Source organism: Pleurodeles waltl, chromosome 10, assembly GCF_031143425.1.
Source record: "Pleurodeles waltl isolate 20211129_DDA chromosome 10, aPleWal1.hap1.20221129, whole genome shotgun sequence".
Classification (NCBI taxonomy): domain Eukaryota; kingdom Metazoa; phylum Chordata; class Amphibia; order Caudata; family Salamandridae; genus Pleurodeles; species Pleurodeles waltl.
The window spans coordinates 211,606,146-211,633,334 of record NC_090449.1 but is presented as its reverse complement, the minus strand read 5'-3'; the positions used below and the strand labels follow the sequence as shown (position 1 = coordinate 211,633,334).

Here is a 27,189-nt window from a genome sequence, read left to right as displayed (position 1 = left end):
GAGGGAGGTCCCTCGAATTCAGCGACTCTGTCCAAGTGACCCCCACAGTGCAGTGACTCTTCAGTCCAAGTTTGGTGGAGGTAAGTCCTTGCCTCACCTTGCTGGGCTGCATTGCTGGGAACCGCGACTTTTGCAGCTACTCCGGCCCCTGTGCACTTCCGGCGGAAATCCTTTGTGCACAGCCAAGCCTGGGTCCACGGCACTCTAACCTGCATTGCACGACTTTCTAAGTTGGTCTCCGGCGACGTGGGACTCCTTTGTGTAACTTCGGGTGAGCACCATTTTTACGCATCCTTGTAGTGCCTGTTTCTGGCACTTCTCTGGGAGCTACCTGTTGCTGAGAGGGCTCCTTGTCTTGCTCGACGTCCCCTCTCTCTCCTGGTCCAATTTGCGACCTCCTGGTCCCTCCAGGGCCACAGCAGCGTCCAAAAACGCTAACCGCACAATTTGCAGCTAGCAAGGCTTGTTGGCGGTGTTTCGGCGGGAAAATACTTCTGCACGACTTTCCACGGCGAGACGGATCCGTCCACCAAAGGGGAAGTCTCTAGCCCTTTTCGTTCCTGCAGAAACCTCAGCTTCTTCTGTCCAGTAGAAGCTTCTTTGCATCCACAGCTGGCATTTCCTGGGCATATGCCCATCTCCGACTTGCTTGTGACTTTTGGACTTGGTCCCCTTGTTCCACAGGTACCCTAGATTGGAAATCCACAGTTGTTGCATTGTTGGTTTGTGTCTTTCCTGCATTATTCCTCTAACACGACTTCTTTGTCCTTAGGGGAACTTTAGTGCACTTTGCACTCACTTTTCAGGGTCTTGGGGAGGGTTATTTTTCTAACTCTCACTATTTTCTAATAGTCCCAGCGACCCTCTACAACGTCACATAGGTTTGGGGTCCATTCGTGGTTCGCATTCCACTTTTGGAGTATATGGTTTGTGTTGCCCCTATCCCTATGTTTCCCCATTGCATCCTATTGTAACTATACATTGTTTGCACTGTTTTCTAAGACTATACTGCATATTTTTGCTATTGTGTGTATATATATCTTGTGTATATTTCCTATCCTCTCACTGAGGGTACACTCTAAGATACTTTGGCATATTGTCATAAAAATAAAGTACCTTTATTTTTAGTATAACTGTGTATTGTGTTTTCTTATGATATTGTGCAAGTGACACTTGTGGTACTGTAGTAGCTTCACACGTCTCCTAGTTCAGCCTAAGCTGCTCTGCTAAGCTACCATTATCTATCAGCCTAAGCTGCTATACACCCTATACACTAATAAGGGATAACTGGGCCTGGTGCAAGGTGCAAGTACCCCTTGGTACTCACTACAAGCCAGTCCAGCCTCCTACATCACCCACTCCTGGAATTTCTAGCAGTAGAAAAAGGGGCTACATAAAAATTCGGACTGGTTTACTGAGCTGACCATGTGGAGGGGTGTTGTTTTTGTGTGGGCACTGGGCAGGCAGGAGGGGGGACTGACCTGCTGGTGGTCTTGGACCTTTCTGCCCTACCCTGGGATGCCTGATGTTGTACATTTTGGGGGAATTTGCCTGATGACAGGTACCCCGGCAGGGACAGAGTGCTATGCGGTGCCCTGGTGTATGTGTTGATATGGAACTGCAAGTATTGCCCGTCCCTCTGTGAGATGGAGGGGGCATTGCCGCTAAGCATGCTTGCCAATAATCCCTGGCATGAGGGCATGGGCGATGGAAAAGTAATAAGGGCCTTCTGGCACTATGCATTCTGGTGTGTTGCGCTGAAATGGGGGGTGGAGACAATTGCATTGTTTGTAAAATCTTTGAGCTCTTTTGCTGATTTTACCTCCTGTATTCTTATAACTATAATGTCTGCTTATTTATAGTTCTCATTTCTCACTGATACAGTGTGAATAAAGATAAACGGCTACGCCTTGGCTAAACCAGAATCAAAACTGTCTCTCCTTGTGAGTCCTCTCTGTTAGGGGGGCAGTGACTTGCACGTTGTGAGCGAACTATCTAGTGTGTGAGTGTGCGCGTGCATCTGTGTGTGTGTGTGTGTGCATAAGTGCAATTAGTGGCTGATCTGCTGTAGGTGGTATGGAAGTATGATTTGATTGTGTATTTATAATACTGATGGTTTGATTTGACGTGTGTGCTTATAGTTTAATTTTCAGACATGTGTTGTATTTATTGTGATTTCCTTTAAGTGTTTGTGTTTCTTTAATTCATCGATTTACGTCTAGCCTCTTCGCTCCTCTGCACTGAAAAGCTTCCACATTTGTCAGCTAACAAAGTTCAACACTGTTTTTAAAGGAAGGGAAATTCCCAAACTCGCAGGGTGCATACTAAATAGTGAAGCAGAAGAGCGAGGAAATACTTGTGAGACGTGAGAGCCGCGAGATGGACCCTTGAGGACAGCTTTACTTCATCTCAGATAGTTCAAGCTGGCCTATCTCCTGCCTCTTCCCCTCGTCGGCCTGTCTGGGTGTCACCCTGCCTCTCCTTCTCGCCTCCCCTTCGCGCTCTGCCACATTGCCACCATTGTCTGGCCTCCTCCCATCTTTGGTGACGTCTGCGGGTTGCTCCGGCCCCCTTGGTGTGTGTACTGGAGGTAGAGAGAGAGGAGAGGAGAGGCGGCGAGAGGCGGCTGAGCTGACTGTTTCTCTCTCCCTCCTCCTGCAGGCGGCGGCGGCGGTGGCGCCCGCTGCTCCGTGTCCCCTCCGGCCCCTGTGCGCCTGCCGGTGATAATGGTGGCCGCTTCGTGCGCCCGCAGGCTGGCCCGCCGCTCCCGCTCTGCCATCATCGCCGCGCTCACCGTGCTGCTCGTGCAGACCCTCATCGTGTGGAATTTTAGTAGCCTGGATTCTGGGGACGAGCATCGGGACAAGAGGGACAAGGGGAGCAGCAGCAGCAACGAGGACCCGCGGCTGCATCCTCCTGCGCGTAGCAAAGGACCTGCAGCCGCCACGTTCCACAACCAAGCACCGGTAGGGCTCTCTCTGTTCATCCCTCGCTGAGATTCTGGGCTGCCTTATCAGGGCTGCAGATAGCCTCATGGCGCGAGCCAAGGTCCCTGAATTGAGACCCCCTAGTGCACCCCGTTTTCTTAAATTCACAGGCATGTCTCTCTCAAAAATCTCTCGTGGCCAATGCATTTCAAACGAATTTTGACCCTGTTCGTATTTGGTGTACCATGTGCCCTGTCCCCATTCTGTACTCTTGTTACATGTAAATGGAAAGCTCTGCTCTTCCTGGGCATCGTGTCCGTGACAGCAGCACGGTGCCAACCCCCCGAGCCCTGTGTGATCTTGAAACCCGATCCTGGCTTTGCAGAACCTGATTGGTCCGTTCGGCTCTGGGAAGATGTGTACTTCAGTGTGTTGGTACGAATGATGCGCCTCAGTGTGTGGCAGTTACACTCCTAATGTCACGCGCTGGTCCTTTGCTGGCACTTCTCAAAATAACAGGTGATTTCTCGGCGGCATCCCTAGCGCCCCATGAAACTTTGAAAGGGATGCTACTTTGTGTCAGCTGTTTGTATTTGCTTGTGTAGCGCGTTTGTGAGCTGAGAGTGTGCCGGTGATGGTCACTTTTCTGTCCACCACCACTGCCCCGTACACACGACCTGGTACCTACTCACACCCTGCACCTGTATGGGAGGGTATCAGGGGCGTATTTGCTGAAGAGATGGGCGAGGCGCAGTTTTGCACTTGCTTGGGTGATGTCTCTGCTGAGCTTTCAGGCATGAGCTTTGTTGGAAGGTGGCAGTAAGCTATGGTGTGCTGTGTGGGACGTGACCACATATGTTGTTCATTCTGTCACTGTGTGCTGGCTGACAGCTCTGGTTCCTTGATCTTCATGGTGTGACACCGAACACGCAGTGCACGCCTCTTTTAGCTGGGGTGAGTGTCGGTACTACACATATGACGTCGGCATATGATGTTTAGACAGTTCCTTTCACATTCCATGCCCCCTCTGTTGGGGGGTTTGTGAGTTTCAGTTGTTTTGGAGCCTGGCAGGTGGTGAAGAGACCTGTCTGTGTGAATGCCGAGAGTATCATGGATTTCTCCTGTAGATTTGAGGTATAAGACCCAGACCACAGAGACCAGACGTATTAAGGGTGTGAATGATGGAATGGTATTTTCTCTTGCCACTTCTGTGCGCGGTGTACCTGGCTTGTTTATGTAGTGGGTGGTACAGGTGGGTGGTTGCTTAACAATACTCATAGGTGTGGGAGATCCTGTGAAACCGGTGTTTAGAGAATCGTGACAAGGCGGTCCTATGCTGACACTTACCCTCTGTAGTGATCAGGGAGTCAGTCAGTGGAGTGAAGTGAAGTGGTACGGACAGTATCAGTTCTCCCTGAATTGTTAGAAAAGGATCGGCGGTGTTAAGTGTTAATTACATTATCAGTCGTATCCAGAAACACCACTGTGTACCGTTAGCAGTGGTGCAGCGGTGTGGTTTGTGAAAGCAGGGGAGGTTGTAGGTTACAGAACCCCTGATAACGCCAACTCAGTAAATGATGACCTTGCTTGTTAAATACCGCTCCGCGCTGTTGCAGCTGGACAAGCGGTGGTACCGCTGTGTATACTGACTACAGGATCAGCGGTGTGAGGACGATGAACCGCTCTGACTGCTGTAACAGTGACGGGGTGATCGGCAGTGTGAAGGGATGAAAGGAGATAGGAACATGGCTGTTTGCTTATAGCGCTCTGTAGGCGACAGGAAGATCAGTGGTGTGAAGATGACGGAAGGTGATTTTTTTGCTTATATCGCTTATATCGCTCGGTATAGTGACGGGAGGATCGGCCATGTGAACGATTTGATGGATGATATTGGATATGCTATTTGCTTTTACCGCACTGTACAGTGGTCTGAGGCTCAGCAGTGTAAAGGCTTTGATGGGTGATACTGACGCTGTTTGCTTATACCACTCTGTGCTGTGACAGGAGGTTCCGTGGTATGAAGGCGAAGAAGGGTGGAATAGACTATGCTAATTGCATCCACCAATCATCGCAGTTTGAGAATGGTCGTTTGCCTTCTAGGAGTTCAGGGGGTACTGATGTTGTCATTTGCTTAAACCGCTCTGTACAGACAGATGAGGTAGGGCAGCGTCGGGGCACACGTACACCACTCTGTACAGTAAGAGACTGGTCAGTGGTGTGACGCGCCATATTGATAGTGCTGTTTGCTTAAACTGACCTGCACAGGAAGAGAAGTGTCGGCAGTGTGAAGGACGTTGGATGTTGACAGCGCTCTTTGCTAATACCGCTCTATACAGAAAGGGAAGCTTCAGCGGGGCGAAGGGTGATATTGATGGATCTGTCTGGTTAGACCGCTCTTTGCAGTTAGAGAGGTCGGGTGCGCGTTAACGCAGTGAATCGGGATATTGACAGCACTCCTCTCAGTGAGTGGCGTCCCGGCAGCCTAAGACATTCACAGAGCTGTCTGTCCATACCGCTTCACACTGTGGAAGGGCAGTCGGTGGCGTGGGAGCAGTGATATTTGGCTATATCACTCTATACAGTACGAGAAATCTGCGGGTGTGATATTGGCAGGTCTGAGTATGAATGCCTCTCTCTGAATGGAGTTGAGGAGCTGCGGTGTTAACTTAGTGACAGGGAGTATGATTCCTACCCCTGCAGCCCCTGCTGTGGTGGGCGGGGAATGAACATTGGTGTGCGGGTTCAAAGAGTAGAATGTAAGTGTTCCTGACTTCAATGTGCTAGTTGGTCAGTGGTGCTTATGGTGTCAGTGGCTATGAAGAGGTCCGTCTTTCATATCGTGGAATGGCAGGGGTCGGATGCTTGGCGAAAGCTGTGTTTCACGTTGGAAAGGCTGCAATGACAGTGCTTACTTATTCTATCCGTATTAGGTGGGTATCCCTTAAAGTCTAAAACTCAGGTTTAAGAGGTAAAGTGGTAATGTTATTCCCTCCATGCATTCTATTCCAGTAATCACTCCCGTTTCTTTCATGAAGGGTGGAGTGGCGCTCTAACCCCATCCAGCCCACCTTACTCTTTGATGGGGACCAGCTGTTCAGGTTATGAACACTGACATGACATTATGTCTATCTTCCGTCTCCCCGTGCTGCGGATCGGTGGTGCCCAGCTTTTACAGCCGAGTTGGTGGTGTTTCCTTCTGCTGTTCTGTTCCAGTAACCAGTTATGTTCTGTATATGAAGGGTACGAAGACAGATGTTCTTCCCCCTTTACATAGTGATTTGAATCAGTGGTATGCAGGAGGTGAAGTGTGGCATGGCAATATGTGTTTGTATCTGTCCCTCTGCACTGTGAATCAGTTGTGTTGGGATTTAAGGGATGAACGCAACCTTTTTTTGTTTTTTAGCCCTTCTGTGTTTGGAATCAGTTGCGCTTATGTTAAGGAGGGTTACGTGATAGTGTTTCTTCTCTCTTTATTATGTACTTCGGGTCAGTGTTGTTATGGTTATGAAGGGTGAAACTACACCTTTTCGCCTTTCCCTGAGCTGGTTGTAAGGGGTGTTTGGATTATGGAGTGTGACAGGACCGCCCCCCCCACCCGCCCCCCATCCCCGTTTACCCTGAGTTAGGGATCAGCGGTGGTTACATTATAATGTGTGAAATTACACTATCTTCACCTCTTTACACTGTGCTAAAAATCAGAATTGTTTAGGTTTTTGGTGAGGCACTTTTCAGCCAGGATTGGAGGGATACATGACTCTGTTTTTTTTTTTTTTGCCTTTCGTGCTGAGAGTCAGCTGTTTTGTGTTATGTAGGATGAAATGGGCATATTTCGCCCCCTTGCCTGTGTATTGGGATTAATGGTTGGATGGGTGAAGGAGGTTGCTACATTCTACTGTACCTCTGTGTTGGGGTTCCGGGGTGTCAAGGTCCTGAAGGGGGCACTCACAGTGCTTCTTCCTGTTGCGAGTCTGTGCTGGAGATCAGTGGTCCTTAGGTTTAAGGGGTCCAATATCACTTACTTGCTTCTACCCTGCGCTTGAGACTGGTGTTGTGTGGCTTTAGAACAGGAGTGTGTGCTTCTTGCTTATACATCTCTCTGATGACATAGTGATGCGCGAGACTGTGATGGTGGTTTAGGCTGTGAAGGGAGACATGACGCCGGAGACTTCCGGTCTCCCTATGTGTAAGGGTCATCGCCTCAGACTCGTACTGCCTGTGATGACACTAGTGGTATTCGGGTTGTGAAATGTGAGAGGACGGTGTTATTTGCGTCTCCGTCTCTGTGTCAGCAATGCGTTTATGAAGCGTGGTGAAGGGCCTCGCTGGCTTTGACAGCATTCCACCCTGACGCCCCTCCCCCCCAACCCAGGGTTTGCTTGATATGCGGGGGCGTAGGGTGTGTTTACCACCTGTGGTTCTGTTCTCATGCTGCTCTGCCGGTTTCCAACCCGCGAAAGTGAGGGAATGTTCACACGCCCCCTGCAGACCCAATCAGCCTCCAGCCCCCTCACATTTCGTCACTAATCCTCACCTCGTTCGGGCGCTTCACAATTACCCCCCGCCGTCCTCAGATTATTACAAAGCGCGTTTTGCTGCTGTAGTTGTAGGACAGGGTATGAGTATTTCTATGGGTGTGTCGTGTCAGTGTTACAGGGCAGTAATTGCTGTGCTTCCGATGTGTTTTGCTACTGAAAGAAGTTACAAGGGCATTGTCTTTTGCAGGCCCGCACCCAGCATACAGATAGGTTTTTGTCATAGGGTTTTCTGGAGTATGGGAATATATTATCCTTAGAAACATTGTCTCGTCGCCACATTTTACGATCTTTATTTTTCGCGTTATCAAGGCATGTCCGGAGCCTGACAAAACACAGTTGCAAATTGAAATGCTCTGCTTCGTGTGACCTACTGTACCTCTGTGGGTGGATTTATGGGTGTCTTCGTATCACACTGCGTCATGTGTATGTCTGTGTTTGCGGAGTGTGTTGGATCAGAGGTTGACGTGCAGAAAAAAAGTATGGGAGCTACTGTGAAAGCGGTTGGTCTGTGAGCAGCGAATTTGTGGGAGAGACACAAGAAGTATCGGAACAGTAAATGGAAAATTAAACAAGATTGGGAACGTCGTTCCCAATACCTCCTGCCCACTTCAAGCACTGGTTTGTAGGCAGGCGCACACCACTTTTACCAAAATGTGAACCCCTCCTCAACAGACGTCTGACATGTAGCTTTGGCCCGTTTTCTGTTTGCAGTCAGTCGACTATATCTCATGGCACATGTAAACTATGCTATTAATGTAGGCACATTAGTGTAGAAAACCGCGCTTCCATATTTCATTAAGGCCCTCATCTCCCTTTTGCTAACTGTAATGTACTGTAATGTTATGCAAGTTCTGCTCTGTCTAGCTTTAGCTGCTTTATTACCGTAATGGTATAGTTTTCTGATGTCGAAAACATGAAATGGTGTAAGCACCGGATATAAGCAACGTGTGTAACAAAAAGCAGGTGAGTTCGAATCTGATCGTTTCCTTTGTTCTATCCCTTTTATTAGTTTAGCAAATCCCAGGAGAACTTGGATGAAGACCAATAGTTCTAGAAGTTGTGCAGCGTTATATTTGTAGGACACCATTAAAGTTTTACTTGAAGAAAACGGGTTACTCATAACAAACTCACACCCTCTTGTAGACATTACCACTTGCAGAACTTTACAAAAATTGGAACAAGATGCCCAACTCTTGTATAAAATACGTTAAAAGGACATTCAAAACACTGTAATACATTGTAATTGCTCTGAAAAGTGAAAAATGTAATCTATAATTAGTAAGCAGTAAAGCCCAACATGTGGACATGTTAGTCTTCAAGCACACTGAGATGCCCAGAACACCCCTGGATGCACAGAATCCAGACACAGGCACACTCTCATCTCATTGTGGCTGTCAGCAGGTATTGCATTGTCATTTATTTTTAGCCTGGCCATGGCAGCAAAGTCCTCTAAGAAGATGATTGTATTATTAGTAGTTCTACAAATTGATTGTAGTGATGTTTAAAAAAATATATGGGAAGAACCAGTAACAATTTAGGAAGACTGAAATGATAGTGACAACAAGTAGTTGATGGGTTCGTGTAGTGCTGCATACTACTAGACTATGGTTGCCTGGCAAACCAGTCCTATGCTGTCTGGTGTGCACGAAGAACTGTGTGATTTCAATAGTTTCTTAAAGCTCCTGTATACACACTAAGTATCTGGGTACGGCCCGCAAATTCTTTTATACACCAATACCCTCATGTTTGGAATGTATTTTTTTTAAATTAATATAGATTTTATATCTTGATATATATCTCATCTCATTTACTTCAGATCAACAGAGGTGGAATGTAGATTGTGGAGATAGAGTGCAATTGGAGCGGGGGAGTCCTGTTCTGATGTCGTTTAGTCACTAGCTTCAAGTGGGGAGAAGACAAGTTATCCCTACTGTAGAAATCACCTAACAGGTACAACATACACATGAAGCTCACACCCATTAAACACAAGATCATCTGCTATAGGGCAGACATTCAGAGTTGACACTGCCCCATTCTACTCACTAAGGGACATATTTACAATGTTTTGGCACAGGGCAGAGCCACAAGCCTTCTTGCTGCTCTGCCCTGCCTCAAAGGGGAGGAGTGCACTGTATCTATAAAGATACAGCACATTCCTGTCCTCTTCCACAGTGCTGGCACACAATGGGCTGCCATGCTCCAACGCAGACACCACCATAGTGCCAGGGTGTCTGTGTTGCAGGTATGATTGTTTTTGTGGAGGAAGGAACACCTTCCTTCACAAAAACAATCTATTGAGGTGATTTTCTATTACTATGTGTGCTGCGGAATGCAAGACACATAGAAAGAGGAAAAACGAGGAGAAATAATGTTATTTCTCCTGTTGTGCTTCCCTTACGCCCTCCTTGAGGAGGTGCAGGCTTTTGCCGCATTCCCAGGTTTACCGCATGTTGTAAATCAAGGAATGTGTCAAATGCCATGGGTGTTACATGGGAACACACATTGTAACACACATGGCATGTCTCCCTATTGCTGTTTGAGGCAACACAGCTGCTTGCTTTGCCTCGCTCCATATCTACAAGGCCATGAAAAGCCTCACAGGGTGGCTTTATGTGGCCTTGTAGATATGGGTCTGCAGTGTGCGCCACTGGACCATCATTAAAAGTGACATTCTGTCAGCTCACAGGGGTTGTAAATAAGCCCCTAAGAATCTATTGCTCATCCATTTATTTCAAAGTCTGTGTTTATTTCAGGCCTTGATTAACCATGATTTTCCACTTGAACTCTACGCCTTTGCTCTCACAGAGTTTACCTCAGCCTGTGATGGAAGGATAGACCTGGACGCGTTCACATTTTCATGTCACGACTGAATTTCTTATAGGCATGGACGCAACCAACTAACTCGACTGAAAGACACTAAACCCATTCTACCCTGCTCCCTCGTGCCCCCCCATCCCTGAAGGCAGGATAAACATCAGATTTAACAACCTTTCCCTCAGGGAGACCTAGAGCACAATTGCTTACCTGTTCACCAGAAATAGAGGTTTCCATGCTGCAGATGGAGTGCAGGTTGTGTCAACATGTACCGCAAACAGCATCCAAACAAGGTATACTCTTTCCTAAAATGTGTCTTTGAAGGGAAGATTTCATAATTCTGTACTTTTCAAATACATACCAGAGAAAGATTCATAGGCGGGTGTGTGTTTGTGGGTGTTTTTTTATTGCACAAATGCAGTATTTGTGTATAGTGTTGTCATGCCACGGTGTGTTTGGTCACTATGCAGCTGCAGGTAGTTCTATGTATCCCCCTTTCCTCTGGTTAAGGGGAATATTTGGAGTTCTTCAATCACAAAGGCACAGTTACTATCTTTGTTATAAAAGCCTTTATATGGATGCAGATTCTACAGTCCCCTGTTTGTTAATTATTTAACACAATTGCATATTCTGTGGTTGGTCCTGGCTTAGGGGTGGGGGAATTCTGCTTCCTGGCTGAAGTTATTGCTCAAAATTATTATTATGTCAAATTTATTATCACAAAATTATCATTCCACTAAATAGTCTTCCATAATCACCTATTTATTCTTGGGGCGAGGCATATTGTGTAATCACATTTTAAGCTCCCAGAGATACATAGTAAACATGCACTGTGTTTTTAACGAAAGCAGGCTATTTGAAAGGCACCTCTGTTAATCTGCGTATCCCAAAAATTGAACTAGAACTTTCAGAAACCCCAACTACGTTTACTGTTTTCTTACCTGAAATGATATGTAAATGCTTTATTTTACTTGAAGAATATTTGGGCCATGAAGACAGTGCTCTCTGCCCCCCACAGTGCCTGTTAATTGCACCTTCTTTACAGAGGCAGTGCAAAGGAGATGCTTGTCACTGCTGGTGCCTGGTCATTGGTATGGCTTGCCTGCAGTTTCTTGCAGGCAGACAAATCTACTTCACTTTCATGTAGGGCGTGGACCGGCAAGACATGGACCCACAAAATAACCAAAAAGATCCACACAATCCAAATAAAACGGTGAAAAGTGCAGGTTGTATTTATTTATGAAAACATTTACTAACGTTAACAGCCACATTATAACTTCTAAAATGTTATCCAGACAATAGATTCTAAGATTGGCTCACATCTTGACCAATTGACTTACATTACTTTTCATAAGAAATGTATTGACGTCTAAACATTTTAGGGCAGCATTGCTTCAGTCAATAACCCATATCATAGTTATTTGATAGTGAAGCAAGTGGGTCTGTCCTACCTAATTGTCCCTTAAAAATGATAGATTAAGATGGCAATATTGTCATTGCACTCAAGTGCCCGTACTGCCCTCAAGCATCCACATTCTGGGATTGATCCTGGAAAACTGTCACTGGATGCCTTATCTCAGATTATCATCATTTTGCCCAATGGGCCTCTCAGGTTAGGGACTCCTGGGCCAGAAGCATGGCCTCAAGACCCGTGTCTCAAAAACTGACAGTCTTCTCAGTAGCCCCCACCAGAGACAAACATTGTTCATGCAAGGTCTCCACACACCAGGTTGTGATATGTAAAGTTCCCCTTAAGAAAAAATATTACAGTACGATGTTAAACTACTTATCAACCACAGAATTAACTAAACACTTAGCGAACATCAAATCCAAATGGCTTATTTAAAGAGGGATGGTATGGATGGCCATCAGGTCTTTGGGCCATCAGAGGAGCAGATAAAGCGGCCGAACCCAAAACCCACAGGGCTTTTTATCTCCTGAGATGCCTCTAGGACCATGACTGACATCCCTGGGGATGAGCGTTCTGCTAACCCTGCCCCAGTTCCATGTGTTGGGATGAAACATTGCACGCGAAAGCATAGGGAGCTGGAACACCAAACAATGAACACACTACATTGCATATCTGAGGACTTTGGACCACATACAGCCTAAAGGCACCACCCCCTATGTTTGTGAAATTTGTGGGGAATGACTGCACTGCCAAATGTTTAAAAACTCAAACATTTGCTTCACAGAAAATGACACAATTAATCAAATTGCCACTGAGACCAAATAGTACGAAAGCATTATACAACCAGTGGCAACATGAAAATGTGAATATATCGGTTGAAATATCTGCATAATGGAATAAGAGCTAGTCACAATCTGCTAAAAAGTACAGCACGTTTATGAGGCAATTAACGGCCAGGAAAAGTAGCAAACATAATTTATTGTGTTTCTAACTGGTGGGTGAAGAAAGAGAAAATCAACCATACAAAGAAGCAGAGATAGGAAATGTGCTTACATCGATATTGGCATAGTAAAACATACCTTAATATAACATATTAGTAAAAAGTCTAGATGCGGTCATCTTTGAGTTAGAACAAATGAAGTACAATGAAATTATTTCTACAGTGAACGGTGGTGTAACAAAGGCCCCCGCAGCCACCGCGGTGCAGGGGGGACGCCAAGCTCCAAGAGGCTCCCTCAGCACAGTACTTGGGACTGGGAGCTCTTGAGTACGTTGGGAGGGGGGCCCCTCCATGTGCTCTGCAGGGGGGCCCTCAAGTTTTGTTATGCCACTGACAGTGGGAGTCGGAAAGGCAGAGAACAGCAAGCTGCACTGAAGTGTTACAAAGAAGTGATGAACTTGGGTACCAGAATGCAAATGTCTCTTCAGGTGCAGAGCAATTTAAACATTTAAATTAAGGGGCAGATTTGATATGAAAAAGAAGGTCATTCCAGGTTCTGGGAGCTTTGCTGGAGAAGGATCTGTGAAGCTTGGGCTTCTTCTTTAAACCGGAAGTGGAGAGATATCCAATCTTTACCACATAGTATTCAAGAGCCTAATAATGATACTGTATGTGGATGAACAATATAATTTTCTGCTTTTGTGCTGTTTGTGAATAAGAAAATCAGTCTATGAATCTGCCACTGCTCCATGTATACATAATTAAACATTTCACCCATCCATGTGTCATTTGGACAGCTTAGAATGACTTTATATGCCCTATAATTCTTGCAGCTTTTTAGACTTATTTGAATTAACCCATTAATCAGAATATTGTATTGCATTGTAATTGTATTTATATAGCTTTTACTGACCCCAATGAGGCGTTGAAGCTCTTTAGGGTGGGTAGAATGCAGCTCTGTAGCCCAAAGTCAGAGGCTTATCCAGTGCCTTTTAATTTTTGATGTAACTTTGTTGGTTATTGGGTTAGTCTACAGTGGTTGGTAGTGGCTTAAGGCGATTGGAGTTAGGTGTAATAATAGGGAGAGTTCAGGAACGTGGAAAATGGATTAAGTAAATGGGATGGGGAGGTTAGATGTTGCTAAGACTGCAAGGGGAGGCTACAGCGAAAAATGATTTGTGATTTCTAAGAGTGGGATGAGTAGATACATTAGAAAAGGTTAGGTATTGCAGGAATGGTTACCTAGAAGGAGACTTGATGATTGGTAAGTCAGGGTATGATTAACAGTATCATATGTGAATGAAAGTAGGAAACCGTAGCATCCATCTTCAATTCCCTAAACGTAGACATACTCTCTGTGCATTTTCTCATGGGTTTTATGGTATCTATACGCTTATAAAGTACAGCTTTCTCAGAAATCATTGTCAAATAGTCATAGTGATCTGAGCGGAAACAATGTCACAGTAAGCGTGCCCCTCTGAGTTCAAATCATATAATTACATATAATACGCTCAGCACTTCAATGTATGCATCCCACTTCATTAAAATAGAGAGTATATTTCCTTCCCTCTTCCATTTGCCCTTGCCTTTCATTTGCGGGGAATCGAAATAATATGCAATTGTGTGTTCCTGTGGCGTTACAGCCTTTGTTAGGGTGCATAGAGTCAACCGCCGTATATCGTTCCAGAAGTGCTCAGCGACCCGAGTCTTTTGAATGGCTCGTGATGGTTAACACTTTGCGACTGTAGCAGTGCATGTAATAAATAATTCGTTTAATATGTTCTTAAAGTGCTGATTTAGATTTTGTGCAGGTTGCGCTGAAGGCGGCAGCCACTGGGCATGGAGAGCTTCTTTCTGCTAAATGCAGCCTGTTAGCGCCCAGAGGAGTGGAACGCTGCGTTGGTGCTTGGAGGAACCACAAGGGACGGAGAATGCGTCTGAGCAGCTGAGTTCAGAGCCTAGGGGCCGCTGCTGATGAGGCGGATTTATTAAGTAAACATTTGGACTAAGTGGAGCCATCATGGCGTAGCAATCCACAGCGACATACGTTCATTAATATACTAACAGAGGCCTCATTTCCAGCTTCTGCTGTTAAAAACAGGGAACGTCTCATGCTTGACTTGGTGGGAATATGGGGTGCTATTATGGGCCGTCCAAATGTCGTCATCCTGTGAGAAAAGCAAGCAGGACTGGGTTCTCGCAGATCAAGCGACGCATCCGTTGGGATTCTATATATGTGTATTTCTGACAGAACTGTTTTTTTTTATTTAAATACCATTATCTAAAATATGCATTGCTATTGTCTATTTTTGGTATGATATTTTTGCATAATAAACTACCACAGGAAGCCATTGAGGTCACTTGTGAAAACTGTGTCTCTTCATTAAAAAATATGAATTGAATAACGAAATCTAAAATGCCATAGAAATTAAAGTAGGACTTACAACATAAACAAATTAAAAAAGTACACGTGTTACTCGAAAACAGTCCTGAAATATTTATTGCTTCCTAAGTTGCATTGAATCACATAGTAAATAATGTACAGGCTGATTGTAGAGATAGATTTATTCCTGAGGTGAATGTCACATGCAGAAGAACAGCCACCACTCTTTAATACTGGTCCCGTGTAGAGGAACTCAAGCCTCCCCACCATTCTAACGCAATCAGCTAAACCTCCATATTTAGACTCCTATTTGTTCCAGACTCTTGTGCTGATGCATGGTACCAGACTTAACTACTCACCCAATTGGGCGGTGCAAATAAAGCCAGGGTTTATATTCTCTATAGGGCTGGGGCATGTGGCATAGTTGACCAATGCATTCACCAAAGTAACCTGTGTGTGACCACATGGTCACAGGTTCGAACCCCGGCAGGTATACTCAGATTGGAATACTTTGAAAGTCAGTGATTACTTTTGGGTAACACTAGACCTCTATCTTACGGAAATAGCATTAGGAGACCCCCAATGGGGAGAACACGACCACTACAACACTCTTGTTATGACTGTCACATTATTATGAACAGTCCCATGGCATAGCACACTCTGACCCCATTCTTCCTATTTGGAGAACTAAGGGTTCATTGTATGTGATAAACTAGCTCTTTGGAATTTTGGAGCTGGCCTGTTGCTCCAAATATATGAGTTTCTTCCAGCCAAGCACCTCCTGCTCAATGTGACAAATTTCTGAGAAGAAGCCACAAAAATCTTGGAACTGGATGAGGCAGTTGGGCTGACAACATATAAACAATTTCCTTAGGTTACATGGAATATTGCAACATGAAAACACTTTTTGTAATATAATTCTATTCAGCCCTTATTATCTTGCTACTGAGATTCTAAACAAGTGGACTATATACAAACTATTGAGGAAAAGTGGTATTAAGATCCAGTTCCTACACAGTGGCCATTGAAACCCTGAGGCTTGAGCTAATTCACAGGTTTTAATAGAGGTTTCAGATCTATATTGTATTTATCTATTGCTGGATCAGACAGAATTATGTCCATGGACCTAAATGTGAAATATCCTCTTATGTGCTGACATTTAGATTTGAGGTACACTAGCCAACAGAGACCACAGAAGTAGCTGTGTTAGGCCCTTTCAAAGTTCAGGGTCATGTGGATAGTGGCGGTGCAGAAAACAGTGGTTTTGGGTAGAGGAAATGTGGCAAGTGCAAGCAGTTGGGAGTTCTTCTAGGGTCAGGAGTGCTTGGGGAAAATATGCTTCTGAATGAAATAAGTAATTGTGGGTCTTACAAATCATTAAACTTGACATGTAACGTAAGTCAGAAGTTAGAAAGGAAAAGAAAATCTGGGGCTTCAGCCAGGTTTTAGAAATAGGAAGGGAAAGGATCAGCTCACTAAACTCACGTGAACTGATGAATACAATACTTCAGTAGTATGTTAACAGTTTCAAGTGATAACAGAAATCCTTCAACAACATTCTTTTGCTTTCCTGATGATTGATATGCCAAGGTATCTTCTCTATCCACTCCTGCGGGCCTCAGTTTGAGAACACAAATTTGCTTAACCGGCACAGTCTGCCAGAAAGTCATCAACATAGCATTTGGAAATGGATGTGAGTTAAAATAGCTATGCAAGATAGTACTTGAAGAAGAGAAGAAACTTGGCCATCTTGATGAGCTGTCAATATGAGCCATACAGACTGGATATGAATTATTCCATTTGCGCATTAAGAACTTAGCTAGGAAAACCTACTTAATATGGCAAGTACTTCTAGTAAATGTATTTTCCGCTCTGTATATTACAGTAGGTTTTTACTAACAATAGTATGACCAGATCAGGGCTTAGCAGCATCAAGTAGTCTGAAAAGGTTCTGGACCTGTGCACAAGCTTGATATGTTAGCTGACTGGACAAGTTTCACATAAATCGGGGTGTCTTAAAGTTTATTGATGTAGTGACTAGCCTTGCGTGGTGTGCCACCAGATACCCAGTGACCAAGTTCAGATTTATGCGTATTGTAACTCAGCAAACTCGATACCTTATTTTCACTTCACAGCAATATGGGTATCTTTAGAGAGTTTGAATGGAAGAAGTTTCTTCTGTGAAGGAAATTTGATTCATTGTACGAATGATGCTTTGAGTGTCTCTTTGACAAGACCATTGATCCTGAAAGTAAAGAGTACATGATTATCCAAGTGCCGTCTGACTTTCTGCCAAACAGCTCCTTGAAGAGGACTCTTTTCAGAGTTCAAATCAATTGAGAAAACATGAATGGCTGTAATAGTTCACTAAGGGCCATATGTACGAACACGTTTTCCAATAGACACAGAATGGGTAAAACCCTTTGCTACATCTGGCCCTAAGCTTCAATTATGCCAAGCCATATATAATTTCCCCAATTACTTTTTGCTGTCAAGGAGTCAGCAGTCTGAATTCAGCCCTTCAGTAGCTCCCCTCTTCAACTGGTCTATGGGCCTAATCTTTCTCTTTCACTGGTACCTTATATACCTTTATCACTAATGGTCTTTTATTCAGCAAGGAGGCAGCACGTGCTTGGCTCTTTTGCAGAAGCATACAGAAGCTATGAAAGCTAATGCTGGTCCTGTCTTATTGCTTTTAACACGGATCTCCACAAGGTCCTGTCGCTTGCAACAACTGTTAGAACGCACACCAGAGAAGTCAAATGTTTTCCTTCTCTGTCTTGTTACAGACAGTATCAAAAAAGAGTTTCTGGACAAAAATAAGGCAATCGAGCACACGCTATCAGCATTTCATTCAAATGGTTAGCTTTTCTAGGCCCTATGGCTATTATAATAATTTCTTGTTATTAAATGTAATCCGGTTTACACTCAATCAAGTTTGTCTTGCACGTAACTCTGCAAGTAGCCTCGCTTGGAAACACGGAGTAGCAACCACATTCATGCTTCCGAGCTGTCCTCTCTGCGGGTCTTCCATTACCACTGGGAGTTATCAGGTTAGTTTATACACTGCATATAATGTAGATTTGTTGAAACTGGGTATGGGGACGTCTATACCTGCCCATGGGCACAGAATGGCATAATGACACACGGCTCTGTTTTAAAAAGTAAATTCATTGAATGACTTCCCTGGACACTACCACAGTGCCTTCACAAAATTCTTCTTAGAAGTCTCCTACATAGATTGCTATTCCTGGTAAATATTTATGACGTCGTCAATGTTTCCATGCCCTTTGGTATTTTTAATATTTCTATGACTCACACACCCACCCATGGCCACAACTAATTACACCAGGCTTCTCCGTAGCACACAAGGTACTGGTAGCTCCCCAGTTACCTAAAAGAAGCTCTCCTGTGTGCAGCCCAGTCTACAAAATACAACGCTTTTGCTTGGTTGAATTAATATATGTATATCATAAATGAAAAGCCTGTATTTGATAGAAATATGCGTGTATTTTCTGTACTCATAACCTGATGTCTGGAGAGAAATGACTAAATTGTCAAAATATTTTTAAAGCTAATATTTGAGTGGTATAAGTCATGTAGTCATAAGATTTTACCTCTGGCAACTTGTGGTCTGAAGTGTTTTCTTCCAGGCATGCTTGGCAGGAAGCACATGTAAATTAATTGGACACATAATCGAACTCGTGTCTGAAGACCACCCTTGTTTTACGTGTCCTAATGCATAGTGCTCACTTTGCAGCTGCTCCATTTAAAATAAGAGCTTATTCGCTTTCCTGTTTTAAGAGGGGACGGCCAGCTGATTGAGTGCTGTGAAATTCTCTGGATCCTGCCTCCCAGAAAGGCAAAAGGCAGCGTTTATAGTGTAAACTGCGCCGATTACTTGCCATTTCCTTAAGCTAGACTGGTAAACACATTCTGAAACGTATTTCATTCCTTCCCTGACTGGTGCAAACAGTTTACACTGCAGATTATGCAGCCAACAGAGGCGCGCAGGACTAATACATTGAGGTTATCAGCTGAAGTTGTCAGGCACCAGTACACGTTCCTCAGAAGTAAAAGCCAGTGTAATAGCAGACTTTGTTGAGTAAGCACTGCAGGACCCGATTACCAGATCAGCGTCCTGATTTCTTAAGTAGCTTTTAATCATTGTTAAAGTATGATGTATTTCCTTTCAGGTCCCTGCGTGCGTAAATATGCATCACTTTTCAGCGTTGATTGACTCAAATCTCTCTTGAGATGGTTACAATTGTAACCTATGAGTGAAGGAGCCTTAAAATAATACCTGTCTGATCGCATGTATTGTTTTCACATATAAAAACACATTTGTCTATTAGAATAGTAACTCTGAAGTTCAAGCATATCATTGTCACACATCTCTTTAAAATCAGAGGGCACATTGGGGCATTTCAGCCTACCCTTCGATTGTTGGTCTACTTGATCTGACCAAGTGGGCAAGCTTCACAAGGAAATGCTCTGCTTCTTTCAAAATGTTACCATTCACTTGGAACAACACAACACAACTCATATCAACACCAGGAAGACACTTCTAACCTCCACACGCCAAGGCCACACCTGCAAACTTATATTCTTGGACCTCCCACAGGTATCCATCATAATCGGGCATGCATGCCTTGGTTGAAGGCACAGCCCTTGACTGGTTTGCTTCCTTTTTTGGATAGCTAGACACACCAGATAAACCAATGTACCTTTTTACCTAAAACAGCATTGACTTTCTGTTGGGCGCCACAAGGCTTACAGGAGACCACATCATCTTCCTAATAAATAACAGTATTTATTTCTGCGGCTGGTGCAGATCAAGTGATCAGATAAACGGTGGTTCACTCAGGATTTTCAGGATGAAAAGTCGAATTTCCCTTAATTACCAATGTGTGCTTTATGCAAGAGTCAGGAGTTACACAGTTGGTGTGGTGGGCAAATGAATGCATAACAATTTATGTTAGTTAATGTGAAGGCAAGTATTACCTCATTCGGGATGGAAGTTTAAGGTTGCAGGTTCCTAACTGATTATCCTGGATTAGCTAAGCAAAGGAGGAAAAGCTATAATTTGTAAATTTATGGCACAAAAAAGAACAGACTGATGTTTTTATTCACTTTAAAACCCAGTGGCTTTTTACTTGGCATGTGTCTTACAGAAGATCATATCTATTAGTTACCTAACTTTGTTCAATTCAATGATTGTCTCAATCTTGATTTCTTTCTCCTTCTCCCCCGTCTCGATTTATCTGTCTCACTCCCTCCTGCTCCCCATATCTGTCATTCTCTTGTTGTAAGTTGTCTCTCTTGCTTGTTTCTTGTTTTCCGTGCCTCTCTCTTTATACATTTGTCTGTTTCGCACAGTCCCTCTTGCTAATTCTGCCCCTTTCTTCCTCCTTTCCTGCCTATCTTTTTAAATCTCTGTCTTAATTTACAACCCTTTTCCTTCCCCCTCTTCTCTCTCACCCCCTCTCTCTTGCTCCTCTCTTTCTTTCTCTGTCGGTTTTATTTTTTCTCTCGTCAGATTCCGGTGAGTTTACCTAGTGCTGTTTATGTATGTATGTATGTATGTATGTATGTATGTATCTATCTATCTATCTATCTATCTATCTATCTATCTATCTATCTATCTATCTATCTATCTATCTATCTATCTATCTATCTATCTAGCTACCTATCTGTCTTTTCTCTTGCTCTCTTACGAATTTGCTGTGTTCTCTTGTTCTCTCTTTTCGGCACTCTTCTTATCACTTTTTTCTTGTCTCTTACTTCCTCTTACTATCTTTCTCTTTCTATTTTTTCTCTTGCATTCTTGCCGTTTTTCTCACTTCTCTCGTTCTCTGTATTCCCTACTCTTCTTACCACGTTTTCTTGTCTCTTACTTCCTTTTGTTCTCTTTCTTTTTCGCTTGCCATCTGACCCTTTCTTTCACTTCTCTCTTTTCGGTGCACTTCTTACCACTTTTTCTTGTCTCTTCTTTCCCCCGCTCTTTCTTTCTCTCTCCCTCTTCTGTCTTTCACTTCCATATTACTGAAAGATTCAGAGCAGATAAAGCATTGCCTGCTTCTGATGAACTGTCACAGTGTAGTAATTAACCTACATCAAACAAATAACTGGCTGCAGACACTGCATGTTTGATGTTCTATTTTTGGAAGAGGAGACCTTGAAATGTGGTGTGAACTGGTCTTTCATGTGTGGATTAACAAGAGTTTGCACATCAGCTACAAATACCTATTCAGGGTTTATTGTGACGTTTTATTGCTCGAAGGAAGGTCTCTATAGTACTATGCTGTAAATGTTGGTTGTTTGTTTGGACGTCATAGCGATTGCGCCAGGAAGGTGATGCCCTCGCAGGCTGCTGTTTGAACTGTGAAACACAGCAATTGTCAGGTTTGAGTGGGCCCGTCAGACCTCTGAGCCCTGGTGCGACTGCACCTGCTGCACCAATGGAAAATAGGCCCCTTTTGGAAATAGTGCACAACCGTTGATTCAGTGGCGCAGAAGTATGCTGGTTTATTTATTCAGTTTTCTTTTCAGTTCCTGTCCAGTTTTGCTTCATGGATACATTTCTGAACTAATTATAATCTAGCCCACTTTGTGGACAATTGACTGAGCTTTCTTATCATTCCCAGTCTGTATGAAAGCTTGTTAGAGATAGTTCCACTTAAAAAAATAAAAAAAATCGAATTTTGAGCAGTTAAGTTAAGTGACAGCAGTGGCAGCTTTTTTAAAACATTGAACGGAATGAGGTTTTGATGATGATGTAGATTATTGAATGTATGGAAAATTAGCTGTTTTTTCAATGACATTTCAAATATTCATTCCTCAGTGCAAAAGTGCATAAATGAACTGTGAAGCTGTTTCCTTGAAGAAACAGACACAATGGCAGCCTGGCGTGTAAACCCTGCAGAACCAAAAGACACGAAACCAAGTATTATTTGTTTCCATAGCATTTGTGCTACTTTAACACCGCAGATCGCCTTTTGTAACTCGATCTATGTATGAAAACCTCGTGTAATAGGTTTAGGTGCCATCGTCTGCAGTCATCTTGTTTTTCTGAGCTTAAAGTACGGAGCACACAGCTTAGAAAAGTGGGCATGATTTCTTTTTTAACTTACAAAGTTGACAATGCTCGGGGTTTTCAAAGTTTACAAACTTTGGGTAGCTTCCCACTTTAAATTTGCCTTTGCACTTGCTAAGCTTTTCTGCTCATTCGTGAGTTTTTGCCACACTGTGAGATCATTTTCATATTAATCAGATCTAGATAAGGAGTGGGTCAAAGGAATGCAATTTATTTGCTTCAAGTTTGTATTCTCTGACATAAATTGTCACAAAGGCCCACAAATACAGGAAATCATCAAAATTCACAACTTCTTGAAGTTCTGAAGAACTTTGGATGGTTTTGAAAAAAACCTTTTAGACTCCAACTTATAAATTTTCCTTGTTTCCAATGTTGCTTATCCAGCTAGGGTTATGTCTGATTGGCCCATTTTTCCCCCATTACAATTTTTTTCCATTTTTAGCAAAGAAAGCCTTTGTGCAAAAGGAAAAAAATGGATTGATCTTTAGAGAAATTAGGAGTGTTTCGAGTCGGACAGGTGTATTGAAGGCTGATAGAGCATTAGTAGATCCTCTTGCTTGTTAGGCTAGAAACACCAGCCTGTTGTGAGATTTCAGCACTTTTAGCATGTCAGCCTGCCTTCCTAGAGCTATCGAAAATATACAGTGAATTTTTCAAACTTGACTGTAGTCCATTACTGAGTTGTCATGCAAATTTAAAGTAGGTCAGAGCTAGACAAAACACATTACTTGTGAACTGATCTATTTTACTACCAACACGTTCTCAAGACGGTTCCTTCCATTTGTTTTCCAATTGTAACCCCCTTCCTCACTTACACACACTCTCTTCTTCCCCGATTCATCCCTTCCTTCCTTAACTATGCTTTTTAAGTTTCGAAACTACAGCTGGCTAAAAACAAGCATTTTTTTGTTTTATTCCTCAATTTAATGGTCATCGAATGTTTAGTTTGGCTACAGAAAAGTTGTTTGGTAGTCATGATTTGGATTAATATTTCAGGAAAATATCAGATTTTTTGTTAACTAAAAGGCATAGATTCTCATTACAAACTAAACGTCCATCATAGTTGAAATGGGTCATGTTTCTGCTATTCTTATATCAACCATAATACTGCCAATGCCCTGAAGACAAGTGCACAGTAGTGCTCCGATCTCTGTTTGAACTTTGTTTGGTTCAGCAACCTGGGATGTTAAGTAATGGTGAATTTACCACATTTTTTATTATCAGTTGTTGCAATTAACTCTGCACCTACACAGTAGTAGTGAAAAAAGTATGGAATTCTGCCTGTTTTGCCTCATTCGTACTTTGCAGAAGGAATAGAAAGGATTTATTGCATCTAGTAAATACTGTACATTGCACTGTTTGTATTAACCGTGTCCGGTAAATACTTCACGGATATTCACCTCCTTATTTGTGATCAGGCCTTTGTGTTCTGGGGCATCAGTACTAATTTTATATGTCATCAAAGTTATCTTCTTTTTCTTTACTGTATTCGTCCCCACTCATCTTCAGCAATGTCCTCACTTAGTTATCTGCGCTATTTTACGTTCAAGCATTTAAGGCTTATGTTGCCATCCTAGACCAGGTTGAAATCAAAGTGGGCTTGATCTTTTGCTTTCCCTTAATCTGTTTCCCACCTTTCTGGAATGACTTTTTCCCGGAGAAATCAGGGATTATAAGGGATTCTGGTAGGGCCTAGCTGGCTTGCAAATAGTTCTCTTGTCTACCCACCACCCAGCTTTGTGGAATATCATTCAATCTGTGGTTCGCCAGAAAATCTGCCTCTTCTGCAGAATAATAGGAATTTCTAATATGCGGCTGAAGGCTTCTCATTTTCAGTTTTGTTCTGATGCTCGTGTCTTAAGAAAAAAGAATCAATAGAATGAGGGCAACTACCTTAGTTTGTATTGTAGGTGCAGACCTGCTCAGCTGAACATCTTTTCTATTTATATTTGTTAGTAATCCCAAAGCGAAACTTTCTCTCCTCTGCTATAAGGGCAAACAAAATTCAAAATATAGCCAGCATCTTATCAAACATAACAGGGTAGCCAAGATCAAGGTGTCATTTTTCTAAATATTCAGTAGGCCTCACTACCCCCTCTAGCAGCAGGCCAAAACCAGACAGAGCAAATGAAAACAGTGTGACTACCATGTCTTGCTCCCTCTTTGAGAATTCCACAACACAACCAATGCATGCATCGGGATATGAAAGCAAACACTGGCAAATCCCGTGGGTCTGGAGTTAGCAAATTTGCAATGTTTTTTTTGTTGTTTATGTTCATTGATGTTTATGGACATGCCGCAGACAGTAAAATGCTACTGTCTAAAAGTGGCATGCATATAGTTGCAAAACATAAGAAATACAAAAATATATTAAAAACATGAATTGAAACAAATATTGATCCACCAACCTTACAATGAAGTGGATTACGTTTTAGGCAGATCTGTACATGTGCACACGGAAATGCCATTCCTCATACTGAAAGAGGCAGAGGCTGCAATGAGCTGACTCACTACCTCAAGCTATTTCATTGTGGTGATCGGAAGTAAAATGTGACTAACACTTGAACAAACCAATAGATGAAGAGGTCTGACCTAAAACAACTGCTTTTGTGTGTGTTAATGTATTTTTATTATTTTTCTTTGGGAAACCTGTGGCTGGTGAGACAGCCAAACTGTCTGTAGGCCAGACCAAGTGAAAACGTTTTGTTGGCTGTATTGACAAACGTTTGATAAACCCCCTTCTTTAATGAATGCCCTTTTATGGCATACAATTCTGTTTGGTAAAGCTTCTGTATGTGTGCACCCACCTATCAACTTTGCCAATATAAGGCAGAGGAAGTGAAAATTCTACTTGTGGAAACCTATTTTGGCAAATCAGACCTGCAGCTGCATCACGAACATGTGCTTTCGAATAACGTGTTTGTGTGACTATTTTTATCAAATTGCTTCTAAATTACATTGAAATTTATCTGAGTGCTTCGGACAGCGCAGACCCAGAGTAATGAGGAAACCACTGCTTACCCTGAGCTTTCTTCAGCTCATGCAGTTTTGAGTAAAAGGTATGTGCCAAACATCCATCTCCTAGTATGGAACCTTAGGTGTAGTAAATATTTTTATTAAAAAAAAAAAAAAAACTTTTCTTTTGTATTCCAAATCTTTGTTTAAGTTTGAAGTAAGAAATAAGTGACGAAAGACGAAAAGTCTTCCAAAGTTAGCAAACAAGCGTTTTCTTCTCATTTGACTAGCTGGGGATTCTCCTTGACATTATCCTCTGCTTACGTAAGAGCCTTCTTACCTCTTTAAGGAACTGTGCCACTTTTGGGTGATCAAAAACAAACTAGCTGAGATGTGATTGAACCATGTGCACTGAGGCGCCAAGAGGTCTTTTTAGTGTTACTGTGCTTTCTTGTAATTAGGACTTCTGGTTCTATGTTATTTATCTCATTGCCATTTTCCCCTGTTTCGCCATATCTTTGACCTTCATATGTGTAAATATTTTTTATAGTTAAAATGTGGAGTAGCATATAATATATCTACCTATTTATTTAACTTATGCATGTCCGTTTGCAGTAGTGTCAGGATGGTTTATGTGCCATATGAAGCACATTCCATGCAAAAAACACTCACCCAAGAACATTTGCACTACAGGATTCACACATTTGCACTTTTGCAGCTATTACACTTCAGTAGAAAATCATATTGATTTGCTTCCAATGTTGTCAATATGCACTTCTCTCCACCCTTTCTCCTTCCCACCTATGCCTGCTCAGGACCATAAAGTTTTGCCAAAAGATCTCAGAATGTACAACCCAGAGCAGTAACCAGGTAAGTGGACTATAATCATAAGATATACCTTCAAGGGACCTAGAGAGCTGCTCAACGCTGATAAACCGCATGCCTATCCCTCACACTTCTTCATCCATCACTGTTAAGCACTGCGTCCTATAACACGATAACAGCACCTTGAAGACCTTGTCAAGGTGTTCGTGACGCATGAAGTGGAGACTTCCTACATAGCTGTTAAACAGCATTGTGCCAATGTAGGCAAGCGCGTCAGCAACCCACATAGGGGTAGTAAGCGTTATACAAATCTTGTGATACAAAATAATTAATAGGTTAGGGGTCATGACTGACAGCATGGAGAAGCTCTGATAAGTTTTATGTTGGTTACTTTCCTATTTTAAAAAATTAATGCCGGCAGGAACAATATTGTATTGTCTGCATTTGTGTGAAAAATCAGTAAAAACAGAAACTTAGCAGCCTAAAACGCCAAATATTAATGATGCGTGTCCTAACGCCCAGGGTTCAGTGAATGTATAGCTGCAGTTCTTCTTTCACCTGGGCATAAAATCGTCCCTTGCTGGTCAAGAGACAGCAAGCACTTTAACCGGAAGTGCTACCAAAACAGTGGCTCCCAAATTGAAAAAGCGCTGTGATGCCATACCATTGATAGACAGCGCTATGCAAATACTGGTAGCATGCAATAATACATTCCTTAGAGTCGACATTTACAAGCTCTAACAATCTTTGGACTGCAAGCAAGAAGACATTCAGAACATATGCATGGTTGTTACATTTCTTCAAAGCATTTGCCCGGTTACCCTCCTTCATCAATAATGAATCCAAGTCTTTACAATCTAACACCTACATTTGAATTCATTATGCCAAGGTGATCTGATTATCCTAATTAACATTTTATCAGAAAACAGAAGTGGAGTGTTATGGTTTTTTTTTCTTTCTCGGAAGACTCGTGTGTTTGTCATGATTTGTTTTTTGTTAGCAAATGAAATGTCGCCTTTCCCACGGTGGCTGTAGAAATGTCAGACTATTTAAACCCGATCCAGGTGCTCGCTGTTGATGGTTGGCAAGGACAGAGACGTACTCAAACTCTGAAATTGACAAAGCAGTGGGTTCAAATTACATTGTGTGCATTTGCAAGTAGCATGGATTACTCTGAAAGATACACTTTATAACAGATCCCACTAAAGGGACGTCTCTCAAATTACAGGTTGTTGAAAACCGTCAATGTTATTCACTTTTGCTGGAAATAGCTAACATTTTAATGAATTCTGGCGGGCAATTG

General features: G+C 42.9%; 1 protein-coding gene across 1 annotated transcript in view; it reads left to right on the top strand.

Annotated features, from left to right (window-relative positions):
• Positions 1-2,577: 2,577 nt before the first annotated feature.
• The window catches only part of XYLT1 (xylosyltransferase 1), a 644,618-nt gene continuing 620,006 nt past the window's right edge, over positions 2,578-27,189 (top strand). Inside the window, exon 1 of the mRNA XM_069210190.1 lies at positions 2,578-2,966. Within this exon, the coding sequence (XP_069066291.1) occupies positions 2,727-2,966 (240 nt within the window). The 5' untranslated portion in view covers positions 2,578-2,726. The remainder of the gene's footprint in view (positions 2,967-27,189) is intronic.